This window comes from Nesoenas mayeri, assembly GCF_963082525.1.
Source record: "Nesoenas mayeri genome assembly, chromosome: 4".
Lineage (NCBI taxonomy): Eukaryota > Metazoa > Chordata > Aves > Columbiformes > Columbidae > Nesoenas > Nesoenas mayeri.
Genome location: NC_137540.1, coordinates 11,898,600 through 11,921,533, shown reverse-complemented (window position 1 = coordinate 11,921,533; position 22,934 = coordinate 11,898,600). Strand labels below are relative to the sequence as shown.

General features: G+C 39.8%; 1 protein-coding gene across 1 annotated transcript in view; it reads left to right on the top strand.

The window, feature by feature from the left end:
• Positions 1-395: 395 nt before the first annotated feature.
• The window catches only part of TNIP3 (TNFAIP3 interacting protein 3), a gene marked incomplete at both ends in the record, with an annotated part of 57,535 nt that continues 34,996 nt past the window's right edge, over positions 396-22,934 (top strand). The window contains 2 exons of the mRNA XM_080343340.1: positions 396-578; positions 14,518-14,603. Coding sequence (XP_080199466.1) covers positions 396-578; positions 14,518-14,603 — 269 coding nt within the window. The remainder of the gene's footprint in view (positions 579-14,517; positions 14,604-22,934) is intronic.

Below are 22,934 nucleotides of genomic sequence, written 5' to 3'. Positions count from 1 at the left end.
GGTAACAGGAAACAGTGCAAAGGCAGTTTGCTTCTAGGATGATATATAGGAATGTTTTCCCTTACACTTTTGTGTGTGTGTGTGTGTCTCTGCGTGCTTATGTGACGGAGAGCTGCATTAGAAATGTTTAGATCTGGCTTCTAACAATGAGAGAACTCTCTCTAATGTGGTTATTAGCTTCACCACACACTTGTATGTCTTGCACAACCATATAGCAAAGTTGTAAGCAGATATTATTCTTGATTTTACAAAAAGGGAAAATTAGATTCATATGCTTTATGAGGGGGGAAAAAACTTCTGCTGTCTGTTGAGTATTAGTGGTTGTGAAAAGGAGGTCATCAGATCCTCCAGAGCAGCCAAGAATGAGTACAATTTTCATCTGAAACATAGCAGACATGTCATCCCTCACCACGGTCCTCTCCTGCAAAGTGCCTTTCTTGCTGTTCACCAACAACCAGGATACTTCCTACGAGATGCCTTTGCTTCCCCTGTTTGCCTTTGGTCAGCTGCAAACCCAGGAGGAGGTACCTTCTGCTATTCTACCACCTGTGCTGACAGCAAACACTGGCTCTTACTGGGTACACTGGGCCTTATTTCCTTTGTCCTTTGATTTTTAAGCCAGGCTCTCATATCTCTTGTGTGTGACAATTTACAACCTATAGTATTGGTGGTAGCTGATGAAGGCAGGCTAAGCTTGCTGTTCAAGGGAGCAGCTTTTCTGTACAATGCTGTTTGATATTATTGTGTATTACCCTATTCAGTATCATTCTAGTGTTTCTTTACCATGATCATTAGCTTCTAATAGTGCCTTAGTTAATGTGACCAAAACCTCTGCTATGCTTAAATTCCACAGTGTCTATACAGAGGGACAAACAAATGTAATGGGTTGTTTTTGTAAGGTTTTTTGACATTTTAAAATACACATTTTTTGCATGATCTATTTTAGAAAGACTGGATAGTGTCAACAGTGTGTGCCTTTCATTTAGAGTGTGTGGTGATGTGATTTGTTTCCTTAATTCTTTCCATTACCTTGAACTCAGCTTTGAACATATTGCAATCTGTTATTGACATTTTCTGTTGAGGTGTCCAGTGTTCCAGGTAAACACAGTTACTTGCTCCACTCTGCTGCTGAAAAGAAAATGAAAGACGAGGAATTTGTTTTTTGTTGTAGATCATCTCACTGAGCAAATTCTTGGTACTGTTTTGTAGTAGTATGAGGTGTTCTAGGCTGTGTGCCTCATCTTATTGTCGTAGCTCAGCCACGTAATAGCAAAGGCAGGAAAGTGCCTGCAGCTTGCAGTTTTCAGCAGTCCCTGAATCTTGGTGAACATACCTTGCCTCATCCAAAAAACCCCTATCTCCATGAGGTAAAGATCATGTTTCTGTCAAACCACTAGATGTTGCTTTCATATTTCACTGACATATAAAGCAGGAAACTTAGTATGGCTTCAGCATCAGCTTTTCTCTCTTGTTAATTGTCAAGCAGGTTAACCCATGTACGGATAGGAATGGAATCTTTCTGAAGCTTATGAGAAACCCCTTTCTCGCAGAACTCAGACCTTGCCTAAAACTATATTTAACTCCTGTTTACAACAGAATTTAAACACTGCAATATTTCAGTAAACAAAAAGAGTGGTAGAAACCAATGGGTGGGCAACCAACTGGAGAATGAGGTTGCCTTATTGGCCAGAGGAAGGGTTTGTAGTCAAACTTGGTTGACATTGAGATGTGTATTTAAAGTTTGTGGAACTGAAAAATGTGATGGTAGTGATGCTCTAGTGGAACGCATTGCTGGCCTGCTCTATAGCCTGTGTTTGTACTTGCTATTGTATTAACTTCATGAACATCTTCCTGAAAATCCAGGGAAATAGCATAAGAATGTATTTCAGTAGTAATAAAGCATTGGTTGAATCACCATCCAAGACCGCATAAAGGAACTGTGGCATTTCCAATGTTTCTGCAAGGAAGGGAGAAACTGTTTTGGGTGGTCTTTCATTCATGGCTAAGCAGTAAACCACAGAGGGAGCAGAAACAAAATGGGTGGGAAGTACTTTGACATTTAGTACATTTCAGGCAAAAATTGACTGAGTCCAAACTAAAATCAAAGCAGTTCACTAAAATTTAGGGTAGAACTGCATAGCAGCATCATCTTCTCTGGGAAAGTCACTTGTGAGCACAAAAATGTATTTCAGTTCTATCTCAAGTGTGGATAAGATGTACCCACACTATTAACTGTTTAGTTCACCTCAAAAACATGACAGCTGGAAATAAGGATAGCAGTCAATGTATTTCTGCCAGTGAAGGAGAAGAGAGTATTTTGTCTTGACTAAAATGCAAGTGCATGGGAGCAGTTCTCATTCATGCACCAAAAGTAGAGGAGGACAGCTGTAGACAGTCAGCGAGTGACTCGTGTCGAGAACAGAGGGCTGCCTTGTTTCAGCAGAACGAATTCTTAACACCCTAAGTGTGGTATCAAAATATAACTTAAACCTAAATCTTAGAAACTTCGTGGGCAGCAAATCTCCCTTCAGCTTCCACTCCAGAATACTGGAGTTCCACAATGTTTCTGAGCACTTCCAAAATTGCCTTTTTTCCAGTCTCTTTTTCTTTGTAGTGATCTTTTCTCTCCTGAATAATACTTACATGTCAATTAAGCCCTTTACAAGTCACCTAGGATCCAGTACTTTAAGCTGTTGTCTTTGCATTATATTAAATTTTCTCTAACTCATTTCCTTATTTTTCCCCTATGGAAAGCCCCTAAACAAACAGTCCTTCAGTGAATAATAAAATAATTTGAATGGCAGCCATCCAATCTGGATTTTCTCTAGAAAGTGGCTTGGGTATGCATAAGAAGCAATGAAACTTTTATTATTCAGTTGAGTATGGTGTAGCCAAAGGGGTTTTCCTTTTATGAATGGAGGGAGTGGGGAGGTCAGGTTAAAAGATACACATGTGATTTCTGCTGTACCCCCACAATTTTCCACTGTTAAGAGAAAGGGTTCCCCCTTCAGTTTTTCCATTGACTACTTTTCGCTGCCTCCACAAAACATTTTGTTGTACCTGCTTTGCTGTGATCAAAATGTCATTACTTTCATACCACTAACATTTACAGGAGTTAAAACTGAAACAATATATTTGTTTGAGTCAAGGTGGCTGTTAAGGTGGTGTTAACAGGAAAGGAAGAGCCCGTGTTTTCATCTCCCCTTCTCTGGTAGCTGCAAGGATGCTGTTCCCAATTAGTCTCTGCACAAGGCAGCTGCTGCTGCAGTGGACAGAACAGCACACCCCTCCTTACATGTGCTTCACGCATGGCTGTTGAGACATGCTAGAAGTAGCCCAGCACAACAGTAAACGTGCGTGGCTCAGAATGACTCCAGTTAAAATGTTTGCATTAATTTTCTGTTTTATTCAGGGAATGCTTCCCAGAATTAATTGGCATCTTTGATCACTTTGATCACTTCTCACTCATGGGTTGGCATGCTGCCTTTCAGATAAGAAGGCACCTGACCTTAAAGGCTTAACTGTCTTGGCTTCGCTTGGTCCAGAATAAGGAGAAATCTGATTATTCCTGACCTCCCTGGCTGGAACCACAGTGAAGCAGTTGAACAGGTGACGGATATTAAACCCAGGAACAGCACACATGCAAGTTTTAATTTAGTCCCATCATTGTTGCTAAGCTGACAGATGATGACAAGGTGACAACAACACCCCGAACTATTTCCACTCCCATAGAAATTAAATGTGTTGGTCAGTCCAAAGTTAAAAGCTGTGTTTGTGTGCAGTGAATGCCAAAAACATAGAAAGCTGTACTCTGTGTGAACGCATTACTGAAGAAGAAGTAATGCTATTCACTTATTACTCTGTCATCCAGTGGGAAAAGCATTTCCCCTCCTCAGAGGTGTGTGTCTTTCCTTCAGTTTCTTTTGCTGCTTGGAAGGATTTGAGTACATGCCGCTCCCCTCCCGAGACAGTACTCTAGCAGTGTACTACTGTGCATTCACTGGCGGATTTCTTTCAGCCTCCCCCGTGGAGGCTGTTCTGCTTTTTATAAATGCTTATATAAAACTAAACTAGAGATCAGGGTAAGACAAAGTGACTGATGTGGAGCTGAGTGAATAGGATGCTGTTCTGAGAAAAGGAAGATGTTGGTGCTGTGTCTGGTGTAAGTGTCTGAACCATCAAACTGAAGTTGCTAAAATTTTCTCCAACAAAATAACACTAAATTCTTCACATGTAGAGGAGGACAATTATTGCAAAAACTGTAGAAATCACCCTGTGACTCCAGCAGTTAAAATGTTTATCCAGGAGGTATGAACACAGTTAAACTCCCTTCAGGGAAAGCTGGGGAAAGAGTTGAACCTTGGTCTCCCACATCCTGACCCTCGCCTGTTGTTTCCTCCACTATAATTACAAATGCCTCCAGAACAGTTTTGTTTCAACAAAACAGCAGTGAATTGAACGTGAATTTGCAACTGATTACTCCCTATGTGCACGTGAGTGACAGCGGGTAAATGGTTTGACAGAAAAAGATCCGCTGTGCACTACTGAGGAGCTGTATTATTTCTGCTAGGAGGGTGAAAATGATCTCAGGGTAGTTAGATCACTAGTATTTCCAACCCAGAATTCACAGGAATCTCCTAAAAATGTCAGAATGGTTTAATACTCCTTGATGCACAGATTTCGTTATCATCAAAACCGAAACCAACACAAAAATCAGCCTCTACATATGAATCTTTTTCTGAATATACCTGCATTTCACTTCTAGGCATGACAAGGTTACTTTTTATCATCTGTGAAACCTGATTAATCAACTCCTATGTGCAGTGGACTATAGCCTGAAATGAGTAGTATACTTTTGAAAATGCTTCATCACTTCTCATCCGGGTGAAGACATTTCAGCAAGTCTCCACCTCTGTACGCCCTCTTACTCAGAGAAAATCATATATGATAATGTAGTGTTTCTGGTTGAGGGAAGAGCTGAATGTCTCTTCTGATGAGGAGACTATAGCCGGCTGAACTGAGCGCTGATTCTGTAGGGAAACCTTTAGAATAAATTCTAATTAAAATGCATTCCTAGAAATGAGTCCCTGACCTATCTACTCCTTACAGTAAATTATTCTGCTTCTAGATTAATACTTGTGTTCTATACCTTTTGTGCTGATGCAACTTTTCCACCGTGCTAGACCACTGCTTTTCCCACAGAGTGGCTCTTGCTGGTGCGTGGGTGTACCATTGTGTCACTGTTCCATGGTAATCTGAAGAACGAGAGGGAATCCTCTGTGGTCTCTTACAAGCGGTGCTTTCAAGTATATTTGTGTGGGCTGTGTTTGAGAGATATGAATATGCTCTCAACGTTAGAATGACTTTAAGAAAGGGGTTTCCCTAAGTCTGGAGTGTAGGTTAAACCTTGAGGTAGATATATATATGTATATATATATTTGCCTCCAAACCACTTAGTTCTCATTTGATTCAGAGGCCTTTATTGAGACTAGTGTGTCCTAACCTAGCAGCACAGAGACGATCACCTTCCCTAAATATGGTGAGTAACTTCTACATTAATTTGAAGTTCTTATCAGTGTGTCTCTGCCTGGCCTCAGAATGAAGTCATGTGCCTTTTTTCTCTCGTCCTCTACCAAAGAGACCTCAAATCCAAAGCTTACTATTTTAAAATTTTATTTTTCTAAATAGCTTTTTAATTTCTTCATGATTTTTGTATAGAATAACTGTAGCAGAGTTCTTCAATTTCTTGCACAAAGCTAGACAACGAGAGATACAGGAATAGTAAAGGATTATTGCCATATAGAGTATTAAGACTAAATAGTTATTTTAGGGTAAATCTAGTGATACAAAGATTTGCTGCACTTGTACTGGGTCTGACTCTCATCCTCCCTTGGGTAATGCTTCTGTTGAGACCTTTGGAAATTTAACCTGTTCTGTAGAGTTTGGGGTACTCCTTGTGCTGCCGACTGACTGGAGCAGGCACAGGATTCCCTTAGCTGGGTATGTCATTAGGCAACAGGAGGGCCTTTTAGCCACATCTGGTACAAATTGTTTTCTATAATCCATGTAGCATTTGAAGTTGGGCTAGGGCTCTGGGCTGGTTGATTTTTCTTTTTTACTTGCATTGTTGCTGTAAATTGGCATTAATGCTGTGTCCCAGAAGAAGTTTTGATGCATTGCAATCTTGAGTAAGGAATACTTGTCATCACAGTATTATAAATTTCAAGTGGTATATTTTGGATTAGTAAGTGATAAATGAGGTGAGCTACGAGGACTGTTGAGATGAGGTTTGTTTGGAGGGAGAAGAAAACAAACGTGTTTTAATTCTTTCATAAAAATGTAAAGCTGTGGTATCTCTATCCATTGTAGTGAGAAGTAACCCCTCTGTTTTCAGAGCCAGTGTTTGCTGCCAGAAGGCATGTGTACCTGTTGTGCTAGGGTAGCTGTAGGAACTCCAGGTTGCTTCACCTCCCACTTCTCAAATTGAAGCAAATTTTGTCAGTATTCCTGTGAGTATTACAAAATGCGCACAGCAAAGCCATTAAGAAGTCTGGGGAAGGATTTATTTTTAAAGGATCATCTTCCCCTGACTTGCTTCTGGATCCTTAGTACACTGTGATATGCTGCCGGCAGAGTCCCAGTTTCTAGCAGCAGCAGCAGCAGCATTGTGTTTCCAGAAGTGTGGGCATGGGCACTCTAGAATGTATAGGAAGGAACATGCATTTCACAGGTCTCTAAGTTGCTTAAGACTGGTGCTCCTGCCAGCCAAGCAATACCAAAGTTTTTTGCAGCTAGCTTGTTAGATTGTTCCTACATTTCTATGGGCTCTTCTTTCTGATTTTTGTCCTGGGATTTTGAAGCTTGGCTGGAGAGCATGAAATTGAAATAAAATGGAGCTGCACTTCTCGTCTAAGTCAGATGCTTCTTCCCTTCTCACTGTTAAACTTCTGTTCTTGTAGTTGCATAGTTTTTGTAGGGAGACCTACCTAGATCTTGAATTCTTTTCTCACAGATTCCCTTCCTTCCCAGCCACATGGGCCCCATTCTTGGAGTGATTTCCTTCCTGTTAATGTACTAAGTCTTTATACTTCAGATATTTGATTCTGAAGTCATTTGAGTTGAGAGATCCTAAATTTTTCTCTCTTGACTTTGGATCGCACAAGAAATTTCCATCATTTCTCTTTCTTATCACAGCATCACAATTTCACTGTAGTGAGATCTTAGTAAAAAATGGTTCAGAAAAATCATCTTGGGCACTATCAGTGAATATCATAGTTATTAATCCTGCTGTTGTCCTGAGGCATTTTTCCTTTTCACTTCTGTATTTTATCTCTTGAGTGTTTCCTGTCCATACTTTGGCAGTGAATAATAATAAAGAACAATTTTTTCACTGCACAATTTAAAGCTGATATTTAGCCAATACCTAAGTTCTTCCCATCTTGCCCACCTCCAAATAATTTGTCATGCTAATTAAAGTTGGATACAGAACAAGAGAAAATACCATTGGAAAGACTCATGGAGTGCTATTCCATTAAATATGCCTGGTTTGCAAGTGTTTCTCTGAAGATCTGTGTACTTGACAGATTTCTCTGTATTTGACAGATCTATGATAGCTTGAGAAATGAATTCTAAACAAATCAGAGATATTTATTGTTGGGGGATTTATTTTATCAATATGTTTTATGCTTTTCCAGAACTAATTTGTATTCTATTAGCAACAGTTTGCTTTCACAGAAATTGTGTACAATAGGTATTGTTCAAAGTATCATTGCCTTTGCCCCTAGTTCTGTGTACAATAATTGGATTTAGTTGAACCTAACATTTTCCAGGGAAGAAATATTCTCTTCTAAACATATTAAAAATCAGGAATCCATGTGCCATATCTAGAAAATTAATGACAGGCTGCATTTAAATATTGAAGGGGCTCAACTAACTTCAAAGTTAAAATTTGTTTCAAAACACAGAAAAATTTTCTATAGGGTTTTCTATAGGCAACATCTTTACTTGTCATCATACCTTTTCTAGCAACTTCTTAACATGTTGTAAAGCTCCCCAAAACAGAAAAGCTTAAATCCCCCGAACTCATAACCTTATAATAATTAGAGGCTAGAATTTTCACCTTTTTTTTTAAATAGTCTCAGATGATGGGAGAGAGAGGGTGACTAAAGAAAGCCAGATAAGTACTGAGGATGTTTTGAGGTATGCTGTGTGTGGCTTCCATGGCCTGATATTTACAACTTCCTCTAGTTATTTCTTATGTGACTGTTTTGCATGTTAGAAGTGTGGTCAAGGTATTTTTGGCACTGAACTTATGATTCGTAGCCTTTCAAATTAGCCTGCGTGCTTTAAACTCATCTGTGCGGATGCCCACGTGGAGTGACTTACATGGTAAGCTCAAATGCAAAAGCTTGTATCACCTGAGCCCTGGGCATGACTGTGGTTGCTTTTTGGTTTTGTGCCACTGATTTCTACTCAAAGAAGGGATTTATACTCATTGGGGAATAATTTTCTCACTTCTAGATATAGTTCTCGTGATCTTTAATACAAAAATGTCTACAAATGGACTGATTTTCAAAGAGAAAAATATGCCTGAAAAATTGTTTTTCTTCCTGTTTTGTTTTAAGAAAAAAGTGATATATTGATTTTTAACAAGATCATGTCGTTTAAAACAATGTTTTGTACACACTTTAGCTAGTTTGTGTGTGTCAACAGAAGTATTTTCAGACACTGTGTGGTGAACCAGCATTTGTAGGACCAAAGAGCTATGCAGCAGTCTTATCTGTGCGAAGTCACTCTGCTACCTCCAGTATGAGAAAGCAAATGCAGAGATTACACTGCACGTTTTCTGGACCGGAGCCAGAGGACCCACAGTGCAGAGACTCCCAGGAGCCCCATCTGCTCTCTGCGGAAAGCCAGGCATTCAACTCTAGGTAGAAATAGTGTGTTCAGCTTTTAGTTGGCTCATTGCTTGGTCCGATCCCCTTCAAGGCATTTCTACTGGTTTAGGTTTTGAGTTACTTCAGTTGCTGCAGATTTTGAGATTATCTCAAGAAATGTAAATAGACTGCTTATCAAGTTGTGGATATCACAGCTTTGTGGGAGGGCATCTGTGAATTAATTTTTTGGGGGTGTTCAGTGTTCTGAATCCACTGTTACCCCAACCAAGGAGAATTGTACTTAATGGTGAGATCAGTTTTAAGTATTCGGCATTAAATCTTCCTCCATCACACAGAGCTGGTACCATTTTCATTTTATCTGAACCAAATAGTCCAAGACAGAACTAAGGAACCTAACTACTCTATTTTGTCAAAAATCAAGCCTCACACTTAAAATTTTGATTGGAAACTGTGTACTATTGAAGTTTCAGCACTTTATCAGGAAATAACTGGGAGGATGAGAGAACTGGCAGATCTTGCTGTGTTTGTCTGTGGCTTTTTCTGGTGCTGCGTTTACATGACTGAAGCTGCATTTTTAGCGAAGGGTGGTGGAAGCAAAAGTAGAGGCACATGTAATGCAATGGCTGGTTCAAGGCTGACTGTACTGAACACTAGTGCTATTATGAATACCAAACCTGGGAATATCTAGGTAGGAGGAGACCACAGAAATATTATAGGTTTGACTTCTTCGGAGCGAAAAGTCTTGAAGGCTTTATTGCTGTTTCAGATGAGTTTCAGTGAGTGTTGCTTAAGATCTGTTTCATTAACTGCTTTTTAAAATTTCTTTAGTTGTTCTTCCATTTTGATCACATTTACAGTAATAATCCACTTCTCCCTCCCACTCCTCCTACATGACAGCCACACACACAGAAGATGTAAAACCTGATGGTTGTTTATCAACAGCATTTATGATTATATATGTTCCACTTTGTTTCGGTGCTATTTTGCAATATGGGTAACACTTACATGAGGTAAGTTTACTTGATGGGGCTGTGACAGGCCTTGGATCTTTTGCAATACAGAAATGAGTATCACTGAAAGGGTAACTTATTAATGGATTTGTTCCTTATGTAGCATTTGCTAGTATACTTCCATTTATTTGGCATACTACTGTTTTCTGCTCCTTCCACTGCGACAATATATCCATTTATGTGGTGGTGGCCTGTAAAATTGAATTGTTGAGCTGATCCAGGCAGGAAAAAGCAAAACAAAAATGTCCTTTCCCTTCTCTGCCTCTTTTAGGCTGAGTCATTTCTGACGTCCATATTACATTGCATCCCTACAAAATATTGCTTTGTTACAATTGAAGAACAAGTGAATTACAGAGTGGGTTTGGGGAAAATGAGCAACTGTTTGGAAAAGTAGGATGCCTTTAACCTGGAACTAGACTTGGAGCAAGAAAAGAGAATGGTGCAAGAGCCGTGCAGGATTTAACACTTACAATACAGATGTTTGTGAAGTTCATTTTGAATAACATTTCTTAAACTCCAGCATGAGTGTCTTTCTGTCTGTGGTCATTTTTATAATAGAGAATTTATTAGAATTAGTAAGTCACCTTTTCATTCTTGAGTGATTTTTTTTTTCTCTCTTTCTCCTCTCCAAATGTGATTTTTGTATCTGGAAAACTCCCTTGTTTTTAATACAAATTAATAATCCAACCAAAAAATTGCTGTTTTCAACCTATTTGAATGTATCTAGGAAGTACTTCAGACTTAGATTATTACTGGAACAGTTATAAATTTGGTGGGTGAGCACCAAGGGAATTTTGCATGCTTTTTACCAACTATTTTTAAAAAACCCATAAATCTGTGAGCAAAACTGATCCTGTTTTACTTCAGGGTATTCAGGTTCTTAAAAGCCTTGACAGAAAACAGAAAATTTATGTAATTCTGAGCAATTTTTTACATGACTATTGTAGTCCCCTATTTTCTAAAGAGCCTTAATTCTTTGAAGTAGCTGAATTTTATCCATCTTGGCTTCAATTTGTCTGTAATAAAAACCTACAGCACTAGATTGCATATTATAGTTGTAAAAACTTATAGCTGTTTTAAAACCAAACACTTGCACGTGGTATGATAACCTAGTTGCATCTCTTTTGTTCAGATGCATAGCTGTAACTTTAGCATAACTTGCGCTGCCAACACAAATCAGATTCATTGCAGTAAATTCTTTGTTGTAAAGAATAATTTCAATTATTTTTTTAATAACAATAAAAAAGAGACTTCCAGAACTAACATGCTTTACCAAAAAAACCCATAAGAAATGAAAGGCAAAGCCATTACTCCATATCAACATAGGCCCTTGTGCATCAATAGTTTGGGAAACAGTGAAAGCAAATCTAAGTGGGTGGTCATGCTGCAATGCTGCTAAGCTGGCACTAGCCTGACCATGCTCAGCTGGGTGGTTCACGCCAGTTTTCATCACAGATAATTTTTTGCTACTTTTCACCATATCTTGGCCTGAATAAAAAAGGGAAGACGCGCTCCCATGCTACAAGAAAAAAATGGCTTCTGATAGCTGGGCTGGCTTGTATAGACGTATTAAATCAAGGTGCCCAGCACTGAAGGACACATTGCAAAATCTGCATATGACTAAGAGTCAGCAGATATGTACAACAGACTGTGTTGAGCCACAGGGGAGGGAACCCCCCCACCCCAGCAGATGTTAGCAGTAGGACTTCTGGAGAACTGCTTAGTTATGCTAGCTGGGTGTGCAGCTGGGCCACACAGTGATTTGGGAATTGTCAGCTTTAGCAGCTTCTTTCCATGCGTTTCCCTGACTTGGCAGAGCAGGGCCGGGGAGAACACAGAGCACCCACCCAGTGATCCCAGAGCATTCCCCAGCAACAGGGGGTGCGCAGCGTCTCTTTCCTGCCTACCCCTGAGCCTGGCTTGCTCTTCTGTCACTGCAGAACCAGGAGCTGACATGCCTGAGAAACACTTTTTCTGTGTTCTTCTCATCTTTTCTTTCTTTTCAGTTTTCCAGAACTTTCTTTGCTTCTTGCTATATCAATTTTACCAACATAGCTATTTTCTTTTCAGTAACATCTAACCCATATCACTTTAATGTGGCCTATTTTTCAGCACCTGGGCTGTAATACTGTGCATAACTTGACTGATGCATCTGTGGCTGTTGAAATGTCTAAGCCCAGTTGAATGCATTAGAGATGGACTAGCAGTTTGGATTCTCTGATTTGTTTTTGTTTGGTTGGTTTTTTTTTTCTTCAGATAAGTATGGGCAGATTTCATTTTATTTCTTGTTTCAGTGGGGGCTGGGAGCATTAATTCTCAGTCAACATTCTTCAAATTTTGTATTTTTAAGTTAGACACCTACAAGCCAAGTTTAGGCACTCCAAAATAAGACTTAATTCTCACTGGTACCCTGTGTCTGCAGCTTCCACTGAAATGAAACAAATACAGCTTTCCATACTTCAACATGTTTTTGTTATGATTAAACATACACTCGTAAAACTCAGACAAGCTGGAATCAAGTTTCTTGTTAAACTGAATTGATGTTTTTTCTTAATAGGATCCTTGTAATTAGTGATTACCAGATGCATTTAAAATGTGTGAAATGCCTGCAGGAATGAGAATTAAGATAGGGGAGGGATGCCGAACACCTCAGATCTTCTCCTGGCAACCTTTCCTTTTAAATTTCTGCTCTGCACATAGATGAAGCAGCATGGTTTCTATAAAATGTTCAGCTGTGGTTTCACATAGAGTTGATGGTACCAATAAAGAGAGTGACTTGTAATTTAAAACTTATTTGGTTATAAATAACAGGTTTTGCTCTTGATGGCTTCTCACTTTTTTTTAGTGGTCACATTGCTATCCTTATGATAGGTGTTATGAAACTGCTTAGTTCAAAATTAACTGTAACCTGCCAATTTGCTAAATCCAGCAACTATCATAATGTTATTGTTTGTCATTTTGATCTGAAGAGAAGAATGAGACTTTTAGTCTCCTTTTTCTGATGAACTAATGATGTCTCATATAGCCTGAAGAAATGTACCCAGGGCTCTTACCAGCCGACAGCACAGGAGCAGAACGACTCCTCTGGATGAGGTAGCATTGGCTCACTCTGTACCATCTGTTCTCTCCCTTGTGATGGAGAGGTGCTGGTACCTCATAAAATTTTAAAAGCTTGCACTTTTTTTTTTTCCAGTTTGGAGTTTGAAAGGAAATATCTAAATGAGGACGGCTTACTGTTACCCTGATATGTGTCCTTTTCTCTGTGAAAGGTGTGTTTTTTCTTCTCTCCTTTCTCTTTGGAAATGCAGTGCTGAGACAGTAGCTGGCCCTGACCAGAGGGAAACTCGTTTGGAGTCTGTATACATTTGGGAAGTTTCTTTTCCCTAGGTTTCCTGAAGCAGAGACTCAGGTGTGGATTCCAGAAATTCTTCTTAACTAAATAACTTATTTGCAAGGCATGGTGTAGAGAGCAGCTCGAGCTGGGTGCCTCCAGAAGAGGGACCCCTAGTAAAGAAAACCCTGGGCAATGATATCCTTACAATCTAAGCTTCCCACTCCTTATGCATCATTTTGGGCCAATTGTAAAATGAGACTCTAGGATCTCCCCATTTTTCATTAGATCCCTTAATTTTCATCAGGCAGGCTGTTTCTTGTCTCTGTAGGTACTTGTTTGTCTGTTGTCGGTCAGACCAGATGTCAGTCTAAGTCTGTCCTTTAGTTGTTGTTTTGGACCTGCAGGTGGGGAGAAAAGTCCTTGGCAATAACCAAAACATTTTTCTGTTTCTCATTTTCTTTTAGATGTGCCGTGCTGTTCCTTTACTTATCTCTAGGGATGTAGCTCATGCTGATGATCAAAAGCTCCTTTATCTTCTTGCTTGAACTAATTCTGGGGTTCTATTTTGCTTAACAAGGCAGAAAGTTCAGAAGTTCACAGCTTGTGGCCTACGTTACTTATGCTAAGCAATTTCTATATAAGCTATTTCTAATGAAGTTCTATAAGAAGCAGTATACCAAATAATTCAGTAAGCTGAAACAGTTTATTCCTTAACATACAGTTCTTGGACAATGCACTAATGCACAATAACTCATGCATGGCTCTTTTTCTTTCCAAGTGATCTAGATCAGACTCATTACCCAAATTCACTTGAATTTGGAGCAGTAGCTTTACTGAATGCTTCCATGAAGCATATGAATTTTCCGATCAACATGAGGACATGCTTGATCTCTAGAGTATTTAAGATAGTTGATTATTTTAAGATGAATAATATGAGTCCTTTTTACAACACTTCCAATGTTCCTCCCACTGCTGACAGCTTTCCTTCTTGGGGAGATTCTTGCCACCACAGCCAGAGACTAGTATTGCTCCTACCCTTGCAAAAATGTATCTGACAGTGTGGTGGAATTAAGAGAGAATGGTGATGGGAGGGAAAAACTAGATTCCTGGCTTACCTGTCAGCCACTTATGGTATATGAAAAGGAAAATAGAAATGCATGCAAGACCTGGTTATCTCTTCTCATTGTAATTGTGCACTTAAATTTTTCTTCCTATATAGTAAATATTTTATTTCCCCTTTAAGTGTACTTTTTTTTTACCTCCCTGTTTCTAATAGCTTCACTGCGAGCACCTCAGAAGGAAGAATAAAGATGCGGAGGATAATCTAGAATTGGGGCCCAATCAGAATGTTGAGATGGAAAGGTATTTACTATCTTAATTTTACACGTAGAGACTTCTTTTGTTTTTATTTTTAAAAAAAGCAATTTACATTACATTATTGGAAATATACAGTTGAGTGTTTCCTGCATTTGACAATCAATTTATCTTCCAGAGACTCTGGTTACTACTTTTTCTTCCGCTTTAATCTGTCCTGTGGAAGTCTGTATCATTTCTGTTTGAGTGAAACAGAAATTTTCTGTGCTCAGAATAGCAAAATCACAGAGAACAGTGTAGGTGAAAGAGACCTCAAGGTCATGTGGACCGACCTCCTGCTCAAAGCAGGGCTAGTTAGTTCAGGTTACCCAGGGCCTGTCTTGGTGAGTTTCAATCATCTCTAAGTATGGAGATTTCACAACCTCTTTGGGCACCTGCTTGTTCATGAACTAATGTTAGTTCTATTGATAATGACAGTAAAAGAGGTTATACTGTATGATATAGAGATAAAGAGCTTGTCTTATGGCTGCAGCCTCTAATGAGGCTGTGGTAATGGTACCTCCTTTCTAAGACTGTCAGTGAGTAATAAGGAGCTTCACAAAAATCAATAGTGCTGAGTATTTCAGTGAATACCGCTGCAGGCAGCAAGATAAACTCTGGCTTAAAAAAAAACCCCACCAAACCTCCAGGCAGCTGAGAATGATTAAAAGGTAGCTTTAAAAACTACTAAGTATAGGGTGTGGATTTTAGAGAGAGATAAAAAGAAAAAATTGTTTTAAGGTAACTGTAGATTGTTTGGGGAAGCTTAAGAAATAATACCCTACCCTTCTTCCTGCATTTTTTCCAGGTTAGTTTATTGTGAAAGAACTGGATTTGAAGTCCCTTGTGGGCTGGGATTTCCCACTTATTCAAGACATTGTGAGCTGCTGCCAGTGTAGTTTGATTCTAACCTGTCTCTGTGGAGGGTGGGAGGCACCAAGTTCCTGTCTGGCAATGGTGACTCTGGTGAAACCAATGCCAGTTGCTGGCAGTTCAAGCCCTGGATCTGTAACACAGACAGCCATGCAATGAGCTTCCTCTGCCTTTTGGCTTGGCTGCCTAACAGCTACCGCAGGCAAGAAGTTGGCCTGACTTAACAGAGCCGGTTGTCCTCTGTCAGCTACTGTATGTTAAATTTCCTGGCCGAATTTCCAAATGGTGTTCATCTGTTTATTCTGCTTGCACTGCTAGTAAGTCACTGAAAATATTAGGTCCCTGTGGGAGACACTAAGCCAGATGAATCATGGATGTGTTTTCCTCCAAGGGCGCAGCCCAGCTGTAAGCCCAGGTCAGTAACGTGTTGGTGATGCATCCACATTCTAGCCAAGGCTGAACTAGGAAGCAAAACAGCCAGTGCATAGATCTTGTTCTGTTTGTGGTGATGCCTGATTTGGGACAAGAAAGGATAGTGGTGTAAAGTACAAGCTAAAAATGTCAACCATGTAATTGCATCAGAATCACAGCTTTTCACAGAAATGAGTGTGTGTAAGATGTGAATAGACTCGTGGTGCTCAAGCTGTAGCTGTGGAGCGAGCAGCCAGTCCAGAAAGTGCTGCTGGAGTGAGATAATTTCAAAAAGGTGCCTACTGAGGCTAGGACGGTGTCCTAAAAGTTGTGCAAGTTTTCTAGCTATTGGTCTTAACAGAAAAAGAGCAGGCACCTGAAAACATCTAGACCTGTCTCCCTTCTTGTTTTGTAGCTCCTAGTTTTCAGTTCTTTCAACACTCTTCTGCTGTCTTCCTCCAGCTTTCTGCATGAATGCATTCTGGTGGGGGAATTCATCTGCTCAGAAAGCACATGCTACTTGGTGGCTCTTCTTGACTAGCTTTCCATTTGATTCATTCTCATGGCAATACTTCAATTCCCTTTCTACCAGTGATCCTCATGCAGCTACAGTCATCTGTCACTCACTCACGGCTCATTTAAAACCCAAGAAAGAGAGTGAAAATAATTTAAATGGCTTTCTTGAGGTTTGAAGCCAGCCCAAATGCCATCCATCAGGAAGAAATTCAAGTACTGTCTTGGTAGCATAACTAAGCAGAAGATCCAAGTGAAAAGGGTATGTTGTTATTGTCCTGATGTACAGGCTGTATGCCTGGGGTACAGAAGTGAGGCAGCCGCATTGGAACACAGTCCCAAAGGACAGGAACCTGCAGGCATGGAGGAGTGCAGCACTTTGTGATAAGTAAAGTATTATTTAAAATGAACCAGCTAGTTGTCATCTTCTCGCATTTTACATGTTTGTGGAGATTAGTCAAAGATTGGGAGATGCTAAGTGTCTATGTATCAGTAGCTTCTCTCTCCACTGAGATGTGGCAGATTATAGGTGCAGCTTCACTTAATCACTGGGCCTTTTTTTGTTTTCTTTTGGCTTATTTTCAGAGAAACCAGATGTGTTTTCATTAAGAACATTCACCCCTTTGGTTGTTGTGATTTGTGTAATTCTTAAAATTAAGCAAAACTATTAAAGAATAATTGTTTCTGTTCACATTAACAGCACACAGCTTCTCCAGATGTGTCATTTAACAGCCAAACAGCTGCTGGCTATTAAATGTGCCTTAAAAGCTCCATTCCTTTGTCATAAAGGGAGCAGAAGTGTAGGGACGTTTATGGGGTGATAGGCAGATGTTTTGGCTAAATCAGATTTGAGCGAAAGTTTAAGTGGTTTCTCTGCTATAGTTGCAGTACGTACATGTTTTAACCCCTATCATACACCTTGCTTTACGGAGCTCTCTTCTTGGGACTGCAGTGAGATTATTTCTTATCTCACATGTCCCAAACCAATAGTGCCAGCCTTTTTTTTTTTTTAACATCTGGGACATATCCAAAACCAATGCAGTTCTTCTGCTAGGTGGATCTCAGCTGCTGCTAGTGGCTGTTCTTCCAGCTATGCTTTTGAAATAGAGGGTGAATTATTTTTTATGAAACTGGAGTTAAAAAATTAAGTTGGAAATAATTTGAAATAACATGTTGCTTTTGGTTTGGTGGTTAGTGTTCTTTATTGTTGTTGTTGTGTGTCTCCCCCCCCCTTTCTTTTAAAGTATATCCTCATAATCATGAAAGGGAGATGTTCTTTTTGTGTTTGCATCAGTGCAGTACACTTTGTACCCAATAAACTGTTTTGTTTTGATAGTGGTAATAGTGAGAGGGAATGTAGAACTAGTGGAGCTCAATTTCAAGAGATCTGGCTCAAATTCCTAACCCTAAACTCTGAGCAGAGCTCTGCTCATTGGGTGTTGAGTACTGGAATAGCACCACTGATTCTTAGGGAGCTGCATGACGCTGTAACTATTGTCTGTCAGCTCAGGATCTACTGAACTCATAAGAGTTCATGTGGCTGCAAAATTTTTTTCTGTAACAAAAGTATTTTTGTTTTCTTGGCAAAATTTCTTCCCGTTGCTTGTAGGACCGGAAATTCTTTGTCATTCAGACTTAACTGGAAAAGATTTTAATATAAAAATCCCAATATATTTACATGAAAAAAATGTAATTCTAAAAAAACTAAATTAGAAGAGAACAAGAATCCTGTAAAATCAGATGGAACATAAAGGAATAGGCTAGTTCTACCATTACATTGTAGTTTGTAAGAATTATATGTTTAATTTTATTCCCCTTTTAAGTCTGTTTCCAGCACAAATTAGATTAAAATTTCTGTAATATAGGTCTCATTCTCTCCCATATTCTAAAGGCCTTTTACTGAAGTGAAATGTGTCGAGGGAAATATTAGCTGAAATGGTTTGCTTTGAAATTTGCCATGTTTTTTAATTCATCCAAACCAGCTCATCTTCCATAATTCAAATGCAGAAATTTATTTATGTGGATCTGCATTTCAGACTTAGCTGAGTAAGAATCCTACATGTCCCAAATGCCCACCCAAGGGGATGAAGCATGTGTTTAACCCCTACACTCTGGAATTCATTTCCCGTCAAAATATGACTCTGTGGTGTTGGTGTTTGGCTGTAAATCCTGGCCTAAAACCTTTTTTTGTTTTGTTTTGTTTTTTTCCCCCACAATTGTATATGTGTGTATTTGCCCTTTCACCAGAAAAGAATGACCCCAGCACAACAGCCTTGAAATTTTTATTTCAAATAGATATGTCTTCCTTGTTGTTTTCGTTTTGCAATAATTGCCTAAAGATGCATTGTAGCTATGTCCATTGTTGCCACATAACTACTATTTGTAAGCAATAATGCTGGTTCCAGTGAAAATGAGGGAGAGCTAAGAGCTCACAAATGGTACCAGCTGCAGAACTGGGACTCTGCATGAGCCTCCTGCCAGGCTATTTGGTAAACATATATTTTTCGGCTATCAATCTGTGCTACTACAAGCCCCAAGCATGTGTCTCATCAAAAGAACATGGAGCCAGGTCATTGGGAGCTGGAACTGGTTTCTGTTCCATTATTGAAAGCATGGATTGGTGGCAGTTGTTTTGTCTTCTGCTGCTTCTCCTAGCCAGGGAAAGACTGCAAGGAGAGCCCTTGATGCTATTTGAAGCCATTGGTGTCCACAGCTCGCGCTTCCTTTCTGGTGCCATCATATTCTGCCTTTAGGGATAGTTTTGGGCCAAATATAGGGTTTGCTCTGACTCAGTTACATGCATAATTTGATATAATTCCCTGTGTATGTACAGCCAGCACTCCAGTGCCTAACCCTGTGAGGACAGACAGATCAGCATAGTTTATTTTGCTATGTGGCTTTGATCTGTGTAGGAATTTCAGTCCCATTAATGTACAAAGCGTGTGCTGGGCACAATTACATCATGACTCTCAGCTGAAAAACTGAATTGCTATTAAAATTACACAACCATTTATAAATAATCACAAAAAGCCGATAAAGCCTAGAACTTGAAATGGCGCAAAGACAAACCATAGAGCAAAAAGTCAAAACTGTTTTAAAGGCAGCTAGGTGAATACATGGGAAAAATGAAAATGTCTGTAATCTGGTGCACAGTTAATCTCTAGCAGTGAAGCCCTGCATGTATGTGGCCACTTGCAAACAGACCTATGGAATTTCTTCTTCTTGGAGAACATGGCTAGAAGGATATTGGCTACCACTTTTCGGATATGACATGGAAATTATGAGTAAGGTTGTGCTTTCTCTTTCTCCTATAAGCTGCTAAAACTTATGCAGGGAGATCAGCTTTCTCTGTTAATATCTGTAGGTTCTGCTTCCATGTGAAATGTCTTGATTTCCTCCCCCCCAAAAAGGAAGTTTAGCAAGTAACTCAAAGTTTACAAAGAGGAGTTAATCTAATCTTTTATTGACTTCTGCATTAATCATAATATACTGTGTAAGTAGGATAGGTTGTGTATTTTCTATACCTTCCTGCTTCTATACTTTAGGAAGCTTTTACACATAGAAGAGGAATAACATTTCTTCATATGACCACATGAAAATTTTAATATTCTCTGATGATTGATTTTACAAAACATGAAAAACCACCTCCAAATTTGAATGTATTTCAGTTTTCTGATTTTTGTTTTAAATTCTAGCAGATTGCCTATTTGCTTTACTTGCAAACCCGTAATTTAATTAGTAAAAATTGAAATACCTCATCTTAGAAAATGTTACCAATGATGTAGTACAGTAAGGATATTAATGGTGCAGAAACATATCTGTGAATCTCACAAAACAAAAGTAGTTTTGAAAAAATTGCTTTAAGTGGAAGCTAATGCCGTGTGCCCTCTAGAGCTCACCAGGGGAAGCTCAGGTAATCATCAAGAACTGTCAGGTTCTGGGGTAGCTCCTAATCACCAGCACTCAGATCATCTGTGTGCTTTGAAAGTGTGGACTGTAGCGTTTTACATCACAATAAGTATATAATTCCATTAATCCAAGTGGCTAATATAAAATACAGCTAAATGGAGTAATAATTTCTGGTCAGAAGACCTTAGTCTGAAAACTGAGGGAAAGCCAAATGCACTGAGAATTCCAGTCAATGAAATAACTTTCTGATTTTCATGACAATGTCGAAACACCAGTGTATTACAGAGCAGCAATCAGTTTGTGGGGATCTGAGTCTTTTGTGGTTCCCTTTGTTTTAGCCAGGCACAGCTGGTTCCTGCTCTTGCCCAGGCACCTCTAAGCTCAGAAAGGAGAATGCAGAGACAGGATGGGACCAGCTGGGAGTAACATCACGTACAGCCAGAGCCTCAGACGGCGGGGAGCAGAGGAGTGAACACTTCCTGTCTGAAAAGAAATATTTAAAGCCAACCCACCACCTTCATGGGGTATTTCCCAGCTTGATTCACTCTCTGATCTCAGGAGGCTGTGGTCACGCATCTCCTCTCTCTGTGGTTGAACCTGCAGCAGAGATGAGTGCAGCTTGCCTAAATACTTGCTGCTACTCTCCTGCCAGTGGTTGTTGCTCATCTTTGACTGTGCTCTAGACTGCACCTAAACATTGCTCCTTTATACTGAAGAGTTGTTTTAGTCTAAGCTGCTTTATTTTACTTAAAAGGGTTTAAGGAATCCCTGACTGCTTTGACCAAGCCAGGTGAGTGGGCTGTGCAGGCAGCTGGGGATGGTAATTTGCTATAGAGAAGTAGCAAAGGTGGAAAGTGGCTGGGGCTGCAGCTGAGTTAAACTCTTTGGCTGGCTTTGCTGTTGCTAGAGCAGGATGTGTGACCGCAACCCCAGGCAATGAGCAAAATAGTCTTTACCAGAATCAACTTGTAGGGTAGAGTTGTTTCTCTCAGCTAAGTGTAAGCTGGTTACTCTACTGATCTCACACAGGAGATGTGTGGAGCAAGAAAAGAAGAGAGAAACTAGCCTACATTTGGCTGGTTGCTTAAACACATTTAAAAAACCCGAAGTTTTGAAAGCTAAATCTGAAAATGCTGGCTTGTGGTTTTAGCAGTTCCATCCTAAATGCCTCAGTACTGCTCAGTAATGTTTCACCTTGCTTTACTTAACCTGTCCATTCCTTTTGCCACCTTTCTTGGGGCCCTAAGGTGTCTATACTGTGTATAGATATTTTCACACACTTTTCCAAAACTGCACCATGAGTGATTGGTTCTGTGATGCAGCTTTTCATTTTTTTCCAAGCATCTGCAAAAGCCCAGAGTGCTCTGCACATTCTATATCCAATTCTTTTACTCAAAGCAATCTCAGGTGAGGTCAGGCATGGGAGTTGAAAGGAGCCAAAGATGCTCTCTTGCAGGAGAGTGAACTTGAGAGTCAAGGGGTGTTGCTATATAGGTTACAAAGTTCACATTACATAGCTGATTAAAAACAAAGGTTATAAGCAGAATGCTTGGTCATGCTGCTGCCTGAGAATTTATTGTCGGGGAACCTTAGCACAGAATAGCTTAAAAAAGAAAAAGTGCCATTTGCACTGGTTTGTCCAGGATTTTGCAATATTTACCACGATAGGAAAGGGCTGGATTTCTTTCTCAAGTTTCCTTGTTTTCCTTCTGTAGTTCTCTTCTTGCTGTACACGTGTTTATGCTGACAAGGCTGGTGGTTCCTTGATTCTGTGTATGGCCAGAGTCCTGCTCATTTCCTCAAACTAGAAGCAAAAGGGAAGTTGAGAAGTGCGGAGATCGCGTGCTGGCCCTGTGCTGAGCGACCTTGCTTGCTTGCCCAGCCCCACGAGCCGCCACATGGTCCCGTGCTGCTGGGGCTCACCTGCCACCCACGCACAGCTGGGGCTGTGGAAACTGCCGCAGGCATTCTGAGCAGCTGCAGCCTGCTGCGCCACCCAGACATTCATAAAAACCTGCATCAAGTCTTCCTCTTACTTGTCATGGCTTTGGAAGGGAATTGTGGCCAGTTAAAATGGTCTAACAAAAGAAAATACTCTCTTTAGCTGGGTACTCTGTTTCTTTGAACTTGTTCTAATTGCTATACCAGTTTAAAAAAAAAGCAAAGCAAAAGGTTAGTACAAGGAATTATCTTTCTACAGAGAAGAAAAAATCGCATGATGTCTCCTAGTGCTTCAGAACCATCCAGCGCTAAAGAAACCTGGCCTTGGTTCCTTGTGCAAAAGTCCTATTTCCTGTGTCAGAGGTCTATCTTTCAGAACATACCCAAATATCTTGTTGTTTCTGCCATTAAACTGTTTTGTTTTGTTTTGGTGCAGTCAGGCTTCATGGCAGCTCTGAAACTGCCATGAAATTCCCACTTGCTTGATTACTAGTTGGCAAGTCAAAAAAAAAAACCCTCTTGCATTTTACTTGACCTTATTTCCTGCTGTTGGTATTATATTGTAGTACCTCTGCAAATGATTTTGCATTCAGGCTTAATGAAAATACATTTTTGTTACAGTCTCTGTAAATATGAAGAATAAAATTAATCACTTTATGCTGTCAGTATGAAATTTGCCACACTTATTTACTT